Raw genomic sequence first — 12,331 nt, forward strand, 5'->3', positions numbered from 1 at the left:
TCCTTCCTTCCTTCCTTCCTTCCTTCCTTCCTGTCTTTCTTTCTTTCGTCTTACAGAGTCTCACTCTGTCGCCCAGACTGCAGTGCAGTGGCGCTGTCTTGGCTCACTGCAACCTCAGCCTTCTGGTTTCAAGCTGTTCTCCTGCTTCAGCCTCCCAAATACCTGGGACCACAGGCGCGTGCCACCACACCCGGCTAAATTTTTGTATTTTTAGTAGAGATGGATTTTACCATGTTAGCCAGGCTGATCTCAATCTCCTGACCTCATGATCTGCCTGTCTCAGCTTCCCAAAGTGCTGGGATTACAGGTGTGAGTCACCACGGCTGGCCTGACCTTGATACTCTTTAGGAGCGAGCAGGTCTCCTTTCTGGAGACTAGAGCAGTCTCAGCCAAGACAGTGGCCAGCAGGCCCGGAGAAGTCAGAGAGCAGGGAGAACCTACAGGGCCATTTTCAAGCCGGAGTCCTCAGGAGGGAGCCAAGAAGTTCACAGGGTCAGGAGTAGGATCCCAAATCAAAGATAGAGTCCACTTTCTCTTTTCTGTATCAAAACCACTTTGAGCTTCCCAGCCACGTGGAGCTGCTGTTCTCGTTGAGAGGGAAGCATTCTAGAAGCTTGACCCTTTCCATAACCACCAAAGTCTAGTTCTCTTTAGAAGGTACCAGAACCTCTTAGCCACATAGGCCTTGAATTCTGCAGCCTGGAAACCCCTTCATATCTCCACCATCGCTTATCCAGGGAGGCTGATCACTTCAGAGCCAGTGAGTCCCACAGTTGCGTATTCTTACTCTCACCGTCCTTGGCCGCTAGCTGAACTGGAAGCCCTTTGTCAACTGTCCTTTTGTGGCCACATCGTGTGCGGCTCTAGATTTCCTGCCTCTGTCGCGTCTGTCTACTGCTACCCTCCACACAGCCGTGGAGGAGCTGAGCTCCCCACCTCCTCAGCACCTATCCAGAGCCCACCCTGCACCCCCAGGTCTTGGCCCACTCTTCCCAAGGACACAGTGCCCTGGTGACTCTCAAGCAGAGGTGTGGAACCTTCTTCCATACAGGTTGCCAGGCCCTTGACCGGCACCTGCACCCTCCCTTTGATTGTAAAAGGAATAAGTTCATGAAAGAGCTCCAGGAAATAACAGACATTAAAGAAGAAGAGTGAAATCCCTAGCAACCCAGAAATAATCTTAATATGTGACTACTTTTTCCCATCTTTGTTCTATGCATATATGTTTAGATTTTTTAAAATCTATATCATATTATTTATATATTTTGCTTTTTTTTCACTTGATATATTGTGATTTCTACATGTGTCACCAAATAGTCTTCGAAAATATGATTCTTGGCTGAGCACAGTGGCTCCTGCCTGTAATCCCAATGCTTGGGGAGGCCAATGCAGGAGGATCTCTTGAACCTAGGAGTTTAATACCAGCCTGGGCAACGTCGTGAGAGCCTTTCTCTACAAAAAAATGTAAAAAATCAGTAAAGTGTCTGTTTGCATGAAAAAAGAAATAATAATAATTAAGCCGGGCATTGGCCGCTACCCCATTTGGGAATTGAGTAAGTAGCACCTCTACCTGGCCGCTGCACTGTCTGGGAAGTGAGGAGCACCTTTGCCCAGCTGCTGTGCAACCCTCCAAGTGTGAATTGGCAGCCTTGTGTGTGATCTTTCTCCCCTCCCCAAGTTTGCATTTTCAACATTAAAGTTTACTTTTAAATTAAAAGTTTAGAATTGGAAAAATAATAATAATAATAATAATTAGGCCGGGCGCGGTGGCTCACACCTGTAATCCCAGGGCTTCAGGAGGTCGAGGTGGGCAGATCACTTGAGGTCAGGAGTTTGAGACCAGCCTGGCCAACATGGTGAAACCCTGTCTCTACTAAAAATACAAAAATTAGCTGAGCATAGTGGTGCACACCCATAGTCCCAGCTACTCAGGAGGCTGAGGCAGGAGAATTGCTTTAACCTGGGAGGCAAAGGTTGCAGTGAGCCAAGATTGTGCCTCAGCACTGCAGCCTGGGTGACAGAGCAAGACTTCATCTCAAAAAGTATAAATAAAATAATAATTAGCTGGACATGGTGGAGCACACCTGTCCTCCCTGCTACTGGGAAGGCTGAGGTGGGAGGATCACTTGAGCCTGGGAGATCGAGGTCAATGCTGCAGTGATTGTGATTGTGCCACTGCACTCCAGCCTGGGTAACAGAGTGAGACCCTGTCTCAAAAATAATTAATTATACTTTTTTTTTCCTGAGATGGAGTCTCGCTCTGTCGCACAGGCTGGAGTGCAGTGGCGCCATCTTGGCTCACTGCAAACTCCACCTCCCGGGTTCACGCCATTCTCCTGCCTCAGCCTCTGGGTAGCTGGGACTATAGGCACCCGCCACCACGCCTGGCTAATTTTTTTGTATTTTTGTAGTAGAGACGAGGTTTCACCATGTTAGCCAGGATGGTCTCAATCTCCTGACTTCATGATCCGCCCACTTCAGCCTCCCAAAGTGCTGGGATTACAGGCATGAGCCACCGCGCCTGGCCAATTTATTATACTGTTAATATACTGTTACTTATTTAAATGCCCCTTTCAGGTGGACATTTAGTGTGTTTCTATTTATTTTACTGTTACAACATTTTTGTTCCTAAATCAGCTTTTTAAAATTTTTTGGATAGATTTCTCAGGGATGGGATGTTGGGTGAAATATGTGTGGCGATATTGAGAATTTCTGATGCATATTACCGAATTGTTTTCAAAGCAGTGTTGTGACAGTTTACAGTCCTGCCTGCTGTGTGTGATGTGTCATAGCCCATCCCATTGTGCCCTCCTTGCCTCAAGAGATGATGTCTTCATCTCCCCTACCTCTCTGTCCCTGGCCCAGTGCCTGACCATACTGGGTGCTTATAAGTGTTTGGGGGTAGCAAAGCCCCCGCTTACCACAGACTCAACATCACTGATGGGAGCTCAACGTCCACTGGGGGGTCTGTAAGGATCAGCCCGTCCAGCTGGGCATCATGCACAAGTTAAACCTTTTGGTGTTTTTGAGACGGAGTTTCGCCCTTGTTGCCCAGGCTGGAGTGCAATGGCACGATCTCGGCTCACTGCAACCTCTGCCTCCTGGGTTCAAGCAATTCTCCTGCCTCAGCCTCCCGAGTAGCTGGGATTACAGGTGCCTGCCACCACGCCCAGCTAATTTTTTGTATTTTTAGTAGAGATGGGGTTTCACCATGTTGGCCAGGCTGGTCTTGAACTCCTGACCTCAGGTGATCTGCCCACCTCAGCCTCCCAAAGTGCTGGGATTACAGGCGTGAGCCACCACGCCTGGCCAAGTTTAACCATTTATACTACTGATGAGTCTCTCCCTGCTTCCCACCAGCATCTGGAGCAGAAACAGGGACAACAGCCCCTCACCTGCACCTGAGCAACTCTGCTTTACCTGTTACACACATGGGGATTCTGCCCGAGATTACTGTTTGGAAAATTTGTGCTGCCTGGCCCATGAGAGTTCTTGTGCTCTCCTCCCTGCCTCCCCAGCAGCATCCCTTCCTCCCAGCTCTGGCTCGCATCCGTTGTTTGCCTTTCCTATGCATTTGTTGCCCTCCACAGTGCCAGGCTTAGGACTTAATGCTCCTGTGACTGAACAGGCTGCCTTCTCTTCTCTCCTGGCTAAGCTTTCTTCGAATGTTAGCTCTGAGACCCATGACACCTTCTCTGGGAACTCCGCCCCACTGTAACTGTTGCTCACCTGCCTCCAAACTAGACAGGAAGTCCTTCAAGTGCAGGAACAGGGCTTTTTCCTCCCTGGCACAGCACCTGGTGCACACTAGGGACTCAGTACCTGAATGGATGGACAATGCTTATTGGCAAAATTATCACTGCTCAGTGTGCCTTTTCCTACCCAGTCTGAGTCTCTGAGAATGCTCTTGGAGAATGAATCTGTGGTTACTTTTACACCTACAGGGCTTAGGGTTTCCTGAGCAAATAACCTCCTTTCTCCCTCTCTTCTTGGCACATCAGCTCACCCGACGACTGCCGCCCATCAAAGAAGCTAAGCCTCGGTTACAGAAGCTCTTCCGGGACTTCTGGCTATATTCCGTTCTGATGGGATTCGCTGTGGAGGGCTCAGGTAGGGGGATAATCTCTCTCCCGGGGAAGATGGAGTGCAGAATGAAGATAAAGGTGAGGTCAGAGCCCATGTAATTATGAATATGAGCATGTTTAAATGAGTCCACATGCAGCTGCTTCTTCCTGCAAGTATTAGCAAGTGTTACTGTCCCCAGATGTAGTTTAGGGTGCTGAGAATGCCGCACACCTTAGGAAAAGTCTGTCCAAGTTAGGTAATAGACTCATTTGTGTGCCTAGTTTTTGGGATAATTGTCTCAAAGGACCCATGACTATAGAAATTGTCAGTCGACCTCACTGCTGTGCTTTCTGACCAAGGTGATTTCCTCATTTGTGTTCACTTTATTGCAGGACTCTGGCCAGAAGAGTGGTACGAAGGGGTCTGTGAAATAGCCACCAAGTCCCCCCTGCTCACCTTTCCCAGCAAGGAGCCACTGCGGTCCGTCCTCCAGTATAACTCAGCCATGAAGAACGACACGGTCACCCCTGTAAGGATTCACATCTCACTTTTACCATGCTCTCTGGGCCAATTAGGGCAGATCCTTTCATTGCCATTATTAACACATGTTGCCAGCCACTGGGACCTGTTTGTCCTGGGAGGTGCCCCCTGAGCCCTTGGATGTTTCTCTCCCTCCAGGCTGAGCTGAGTGAGCTCCGCAGCACCATCATCAACCTGCTGGACCCCCCTCCCGAAGTGTCCGCACTCATCAACAAGCTGGACTTCGCCATGTCCACCTACCTCCTCTCTGTGTACCGGCTGGAGTACATGAGGTACACGTGCCTTCACCACCATGCACATCCACATTTGAGCAGGGTTTTCATTTTTGTGCCCTCGTAAGCGTGAGACTTTTTTCAACTCCTCCCAAGACATGCAAACTTTCTGAAAAACCAAGCAAAAACACCTTCTACTTTTCTCGTATGCCCCTCATTCATGACCACCAAGTACCACATCTGGTAACACCTCCCAGTATCTAAGCTCCGCCTTATCCCCTCTCTAATAGGAAACAGACTTCTGGGCAGTCGCAGTCAGTGTTGTGAACTCAGCCCACGGGCTGAGCGAGGCCCTTCTGAGGACCCAGCCTCACTGAGTGCGTGTCTAGGGCACTCACTGAGCTGCCCAGGACCACGGTTGAGTACAAACAGCAAATGCAACATGAGGTGGGGCCGGCTCCAAAACAATCCTGCATGTGGCCCGATGCTCAGGTCACCTGTGGCCACAGCAGTCCTAACAGCAGTAGTAACTCTTTGGAGCTACAGCTGTTATCATGTTGACCTCAGAAGTAAACGTGGATTGAGTGTCTGTGCTGTACCAGGTACTGTGCTGCATTACCCACGTTTACCACTCCCGACATGCCTGTGAGGTAGGCGGTGTTATACAGACCCACTGTGCTGAGGCCTCAGGTACCCTGGGATAGCAACTGAGTACATTGTCTACAAAATGATGATTCCTGTCATCAAGAAAAGGTCAAATTACACTCAGCTTAAGTCATGGGAGAGTGCAGATAAGTCGTAGAATAATTCCTTTCACAAATGATTTGAAAAAGAAAGTGTGTCCTAAAAGAAAGGCTATTTGGAAAACACTATTTTAGCCTTTCTTTGTTGCCACCAACCCTCTGGTAAAATAGTCCTTGAAAGCTCAGTACGTAAAAGGAAGGCAGAGTGCTTTGGTTGCATCGGAATGCACCCCCACCCTCCTGCTCAGTCTCCTCCACCCTGCCCTCAGCAGCCCAGGGCTCCACACAGAGCCAAATATGGAAATCCATTCTCCCCAAGGCCCACAGAGCCAAGGGAGTTTTGACTTTGTTCTTTTTTCATTATAAGTGTCTTTTATTTTGGCCGGACATGGTGGCTCACACCTGTAACCCCAGCACTTTGGGGAGGCCAAGGCGAGTGGATCACCTGAGGTCAGTTTCAAGATCAGCCTGGCCAACATGGTAAAACCCTGTCTCTACTAAAGATACAAAAATTAGCCAGACCTGGTGGCGAACGCCTGTAATCCCAGCCACTCACTTGCCTCACTTGCCTCAAGTGAGGCAAGAGAATCACTTGAACCCGGGAGGCAGAGGTTGCAGTGAGCCAGGATCATGCCACTGCGCTCAAGCCTGGGCAACAGAGCGAAACTCCATCTCAAAAGAAAAAAGTGTCCTTTATTTTCAGTTATAAAAGTACTATAAGAACATTGCACATGCAGCCAGGCGCGGTGGCTCACGCCTGTAATCCTAGCACTTTGGGAGGCGGAGGCGGGTGGATCACAAGGTCAGGAGATCAAGACCATCCTGGCTAACACGGTGAAACCCCGTCTCTACTAAAAATACAAAAAATTAGCCAGACGTGGTGGCAGGTGCCTGTAATCCCAGCTACTCGGGAGGCTGAGGCACGAGAATGGCATGAACCCGGGAGGTGAGGTAGAGCTTACAGTGAGCCAAGATCGCACCACAGCCCTCCAGCCTGGGCGACAGACCGACTCCATCTCAAAAATAAAGAACATTACACAAAAATGACTAAGCGCGGCCGGTCGCAGTGACTCACACCTGTAATCTCAGCACTTTGGGAGGCCGAGGCAGGCAGATCATGAGGTCAGGAGTTCGAGACCGGTGTGACCAACATGGTGAAACCCCGTCTCTACTAAAAATATAAAAATTAGCTGGGTGTGGTGGCACATGCCTGTAATCTCAGCTACTCAGGAGGCTGAAGCAGGAGAATTGCTTAACCCAGGAGGCAGAGGTTGCAGTGAGCTGAGATGGCGCCACTGCACTGCAACGTGGGCGACAGAGTGAGACGCTATCTCAAAAAAACAAATGGCTAGGCAGTGGCTCATGCCTATAATCCCAGCACTTTGGGAGGTGGGAGGATCACTTGAGCCTGGAAGTTTTGAACTTGTGCAACAGAGCAAGAACTTGTCTCTACCCCCCCTCCAAAAAAAAAAAACAACAAAAAAAAAAACAACCTAGCCAGTTGTGGTGGAACATGCCTGTAGTCCCAGCTACTTAGGAGGCTGAGGCAAGAGGGTTGCTTAAGCCTAGGATGTTGAGGCTGCAGTGAGCTATGATCAAACCACTGCACTCTGGCCTAGGCAAAAGACACTGTCTCAGAAAAACAGAACATTTATGCAAAATCTTGCAAAATAAGTAGAGAGAGAAAAAAACCACTGACCTCACCATCATCCCCTATAGCCTGTTAGTATAGCTGCTTGTAGTCTTTTTACTGAACAATATATTTTCAAAGAAAAAACAGCCAAAACAAAACAAGCCCGACCCAAACAGAGCAAAAACAATGGCTTTCATCCCAGCATGCATGGCTAGAAGAGGTATCTCCAGACCCTCTCAACCTCATGTGGTTTGAAGGCAAAGCTACCTCTGCCTTTCCCACAAGTATGCCCCTGAGTAGTTTTCTCAGGTTCTCAGGACAGGCTCTTAACTGGCAGAGGAAGACTCTAAGAGGCAGCCCATAGCAGCTCCTGTGAGCCCACCTTCCACCTCGGGCTGCCTACCAGGCCCTTGAGGGCACTCTATTAGCATAGAGAGGCCTCCTCAAAGCCTTTATTCAGGAACCTGGCCCAGGTTCCCAGCCACTGGGTATTGAGAGAACTTTAAAACCACGAAGTGGAGAATTTGGGAAATCAAGTTAAAGGTGTGTGCACGTGCACGCTCGAATGCGTGTGCTGAAAGCCACCTGGCCTGCCCTCCTGAGGCTTAACTCTTGACAGGCTGGCGCAGAGGCCAAAAGACGTGGCCTGCCAAGCCGCTGCTGCCTTAGTGGAGCCCCTGAAACTCTGAACAGCCCTTCACAGCACCCATGGGACAAGTGTATGCGCTTTTTCCTTTTTCTCCTTTTCCCCCTGAAGTTAAAGATATTTTTTACCATAAAAGAAAAATGTACAGGGTGCGTAAAACAAAAAAGAAAAGAGGAAACACTGGCATAGTACAGAAGATGCTAAAGATGAAAAAAGACAGGTGTCACCTTTGTAGATGTGAATACCTCGTTTCTACTATCCTACTGTTAATGGCCTCTTAATTTCCCTCTAGAAATTTTCTGTGCATAGGCAAGCATGCGTAGCCTACACATACACATGCACAGACAGGCCTTTAGGAAACCTGTCAGTGGGATCATGCTGGACATGTGTTCCCTGCAGCTTGCTTTTTTCTGTTAATATATGTCTCGGACATTTTTTTGTAACAGCACATGTAGAGAGCTGCCTCTCGTATGGTGGCTGCATGATGTGTCATCGAATGGGTGTACTTTGGCTTATCTGCCCAGTCTTCTGTTGATGGACATTCAGAGTCTCTCCATTTTGGGTAATGCCATCAGTGCTATTAGGAGAATCCTTATGCATGTAACCCTTAAGATATATCCTAATGGTGGGGCTGCTGGAGTGAAAAATATGGGAATGTGTAATAGATGGTGCACGTCACCCTCCAGAAAGTCCACGTCAGTGTACGCCCTTATGAATGGCAGAAGGCAAATGTTCTTCACAGCCTTACCACTTATGGGCGGTGTCAAATCTGTGATAGGGAGGGCCTGGATTTTTCAAAATTTATCTAAAGCTGTTTTCTTCTTAGGGTACTGCGTTCAACAGATCCTGATCGCTTCCAGGTAATGTTCTGCTACTTTGAGGATAAAGCTATTCAGAAAGACAAATCTGGTAAGCTCATTATTGTGGTGCTTTCATGATGAATTGAGCTTTAATAGGATAAAAAGGAGTACTACTTCCTCTTTTCTGTCTACATGTAGAAAATGTTTTATGAAGTTACATACTACATTAGAAAGATCAGTATAAAACATACAACCTTCAAATGTACACCTTAATGGTTCTGCCACTGGTGCAAGGGCCCCAAAAAGAAGAATGGTCATTCTAGCCCACTGTCTATGCTCAGGTGTGCTCCAGCACTCATCTAGAGGGACCAGGGCTTCTCGAATGGTCACTGATGGACCTGTAGCATCTTGCTGTTGCCAGAGAGCAGTCATGGTTTTTTAACGTCAGGAGCAGGAAACACAGTAGCTCGTGCCTGTAGTCCCAAGTTACTCGGGAGGCTGAGTGGGAGGATCGCTTGAGCCCAGGAGTTCAAGGTTAGAGTGAGCTATGATCATGCCACTGCATTCCAGATGCAACTTGTCGTCAGACCCTGAGTGCACAGAGGGCCTCAGCTGTTAACAGCCCTAGCCCAGAAAACCAACTCCTAGGAAGACAGAGAAATGGTGGAAACTGTAGGAAGGCATAAAAATGTTACAATTACCAAAACCCCATGAAGACAAAGCTAAGATAAGAATAAAAAGGAGAGATGGAAACTGGGAAGAGTACAAGGAGACTGTCTGGATTGATGGAAGTGTCCTCTAGATTGTTTGGGTAGTGGTCTCATGAGTGTATACAGTTGTTAAGTAATGGAATTGAACACATAAGAGCTGTGAATTTTATTATATGCAAATTATACCTCAAATTTTTAAAATTACAAAAGGCTAATAAGTAGTTTTATAAAAATGTATTTAGACAATAAAAAGATATTAAAATAGAGACAACAAAGGAAAAAGTTAAATACTGCATAGAAGCACTTTTTGGCCAGTTTTAGTGTAAGGGCACTAAGAAGTCTGATTTATAAGGTGTTTAAAATCAAAAATTTAAAAGATGCTGAAATATTAGACCTGAGTTTTAATTAAATGCTTAGAATAATTTGATTATTTTTGTAATTATGGTGAAATCATGTTTAAGTGTGCAAGAGAATTGGGGAGAATCCACAAATTTTGATTAACTGTATGAATAAATTCTTTGAGGCATGCTTATTGATAAATTCTTGAGATTGACAAATTTAATATTAATGAAAGTGCAACTAGCAGTGTGTAGTCCTTTCCGCACCGGAAGCCGTTGATAGGTTGGTGAATCTATCAACTTGTTCTTGCCTATGGAGAAATTATTTCTGATAACTACTTGTATCATTTTTTCTTTTGTTGAAAAATCAGGCTGGGCACAGTGGCTCACGGCTGTAATCCCAGCCCTTTGGGAGGCCAAGATGGGTGGATCACCTGAGGTCAGGAGTTCGAGACCAGCCTGGCCAACATGATGAAACCCCATCTCTACTAAAAATAAGAAAATTGGCCGGGCGTGGTGGCTCACACCTGTAATCCCAGCACTTCGGGAGGCGGAGGCGGGTGGATCACAAGGTCAGGAGATCCAGACCGTCCTGGCTAACATGGTGAAACCCCCTCTCTACTAAAAATACAAAAAATTAGCCGGGCGTAGTGGCGGGCACCCTGTAGTCCCAGCTACTCAGGAGGCTGAGGTAGGAGAATGGCGTGAACCTGGGAGGCAGAGCTTGCAGTGAGCCAAGAACGTACCACTGCACTCCAGCCTGGGTGACAAAGCGAGACTCTGTCTCAGAAAAAAAAAAAGAAAGCAGCCTCTCACTACCCTTGAGCATCTGTCCAGGTCACACTGACAACTTTTCAGATTGCTGAGGTCCTGCTTACCTTCATAAAAAATATCTATGAAAGGCCTCTTTATGTCTCAGGCTCCATGCTGGGCATGAGGTGCAAAGCTGATAGCACCTGCCTTGTCTCTCTGCCTGGAGGCAGAGGGCAGACCTGGCATGTAGTCATGCAAATTAAAAACACTGGATAGAGAAAACAGCATGATGGAGTGTGAATTGGCATTTTATTACAGTTCTTCATCTGCACTGTGATGATCACTGTGTTCTGTTGCTTTTTCTTTTCTTTCTTTTTTTTGAGACAGTGTCTTGCTCCGTCTCCCAGCCTAGAGTGCAGTGGCACAATCCCAGCTCACTGCAACCTCCACCTCCCAGGCTCAAGTGATTCTTGTGCCCTACCCTCCCAAGTAGCTGGAATTACAGGTGTGCACCACCACACCCAGCTAATTTTTGTGTTTTTACTAGAGACGGGGTTTCACCATGTTGGCCAGGCTGGTCTCGAACTGCTGGCCTCAAGTGATCCACCCACCTCAGCCTCCCAAAGTACTGGGATTACAGGCGTGAGCCACTGTGCCTGGCCCATTCTGTTGCCTTTTACAGCCTACTTGGCACCCCTGTAACAGTGAGCATATCCGGTGCTCAGATCTTGGTTTCTAATTAGTATTCTCCAATAAAAGGAACCAGGGCTCCATGGAGAAATGGTTGATTCTAGGGAGCCTGTACAGGATGAGCCTGGGGCACCCTGTTGCACCAGAAAGTAAGGATACACCAATAAAGAAGAAAAGAGAAGACATGGGGCCTGTCCAAATGACACAGGAGCCAGCCTGAAAGAACTCCCAGTGGCCAAAGCTGGAATGATTTGAACAGAATAAATAGTATTGGATTATAACCCAACAAATAAAAATCCACGGTTCTGTAATGATTAGACTATCGAATAAATTAAAAATGGGGAAAAAGGCTGAACCTTCTTTACAGAATTCCAACTACTATTAATAAAAATAGAAGGGGCTGGGCACAGTGGCTCATGCCTGTAATCCTAGCATTTTGGGAAGCCAAGGCAGGAGGAGCGCTTGAGCCCAGGAGTTCAAGACCAGCCTAGGCAACAAAGTGATACCCTGTCCCTAAAAAATAAATTTTTGTTTTGTTTTGTTTTGAGATGGAGTCTCACTCTGTCACCCAGGCTAGAGTGCAGTGGCACAATCTCGGCTCACTGCAACCTCTGCCTCTCAGGGTCAGGCCCTTCTCCTGCCTCAGCCTCCCAAATAGCTGGGATTACAGTGGTGCGCTACCATGCCTGGCTAATTTTTGTATTTTTAGTAGAGACGGGGTTTCACCATGTTGACCAGGCTGGTCTCGAACTCCTGACCTCGTGATTCACCCACCTTGGCCTCTCAAAGTGCTGGGATTACTGGCGTAAGCCACCATGCTTGGCCAACACTTTTTAAAAAGTAGAAAGAACGAGGAAAATAGAAAATTCTTGTGACAACCGTAGTAACTACTGCAGGCAGAATTCATTCATGGATGCCAAAGTGAATGGGCAAAATCTTAAAGAGAAACATGATCTCTGCATAACTTCAAAGTATCTTCCCCAAAATATCAATCACTATGGTGGCTGTAATTCTCATCCACAAATTTCTTTCAGGTGGTAGCCCTTAATTCCTTGGCTTTGAGTGTGGGCTGTCCTTAGTGACTTTCTTCTAAAGAATGGAGAAAGGGGGGCTGGGCGTGGTGGCTCAAGCCTGTAATCCCAGCACTTTGGGAGGCCGAGACGGGCGGATCACGAGGTCAGGAGATTGAGACCATCCTGGC

At 47.4% G+C, this 12,331-nt stretch overlaps 1 protein-coding gene across 1 annotated transcript in view; it reads left to right on the forward strand.

Annotated features, from left to right (window-relative positions):
- PI4KA (phosphatidylinositol 4-kinase, catalytic, alpha) overlaps positions 1-12,331 on the forward strand; it is a 162,328-nt gene that overhangs the window by 102,262 nt on the left and 47,735 nt on the right. The window contains exons 19-22 of the mRNA XM_011987359.1: positions 4,002-4,110; positions 4,458-4,594; positions 4,744-4,877; positions 8,666-8,748. Coding sequence (XP_011842749.1) covers positions 4,002-4,110; positions 4,458-4,594; positions 4,744-4,877; positions 8,666-8,748 — 463 coding nt within the window. The remainder of the gene's footprint in view (positions 1-4,001; positions 4,111-4,457; positions 4,595-4,743; positions 4,878-8,665; positions 8,749-12,331) is intronic.

Source organism: Mandrillus leucophaeus, unplaced genomic scaffold (genome assembly GCF_000951045.1).
Source record: "Mandrillus leucophaeus isolate KB7577 unplaced genomic scaffold, Mleu.le_1.0 Scaffold308, whole genome shotgun sequence".
In the NCBI taxonomy this organism is placed as follows: domain Eukaryota; kingdom Metazoa; phylum Chordata; class Mammalia; order Primates; family Cercopithecidae; genus Mandrillus; species Mandrillus leucophaeus.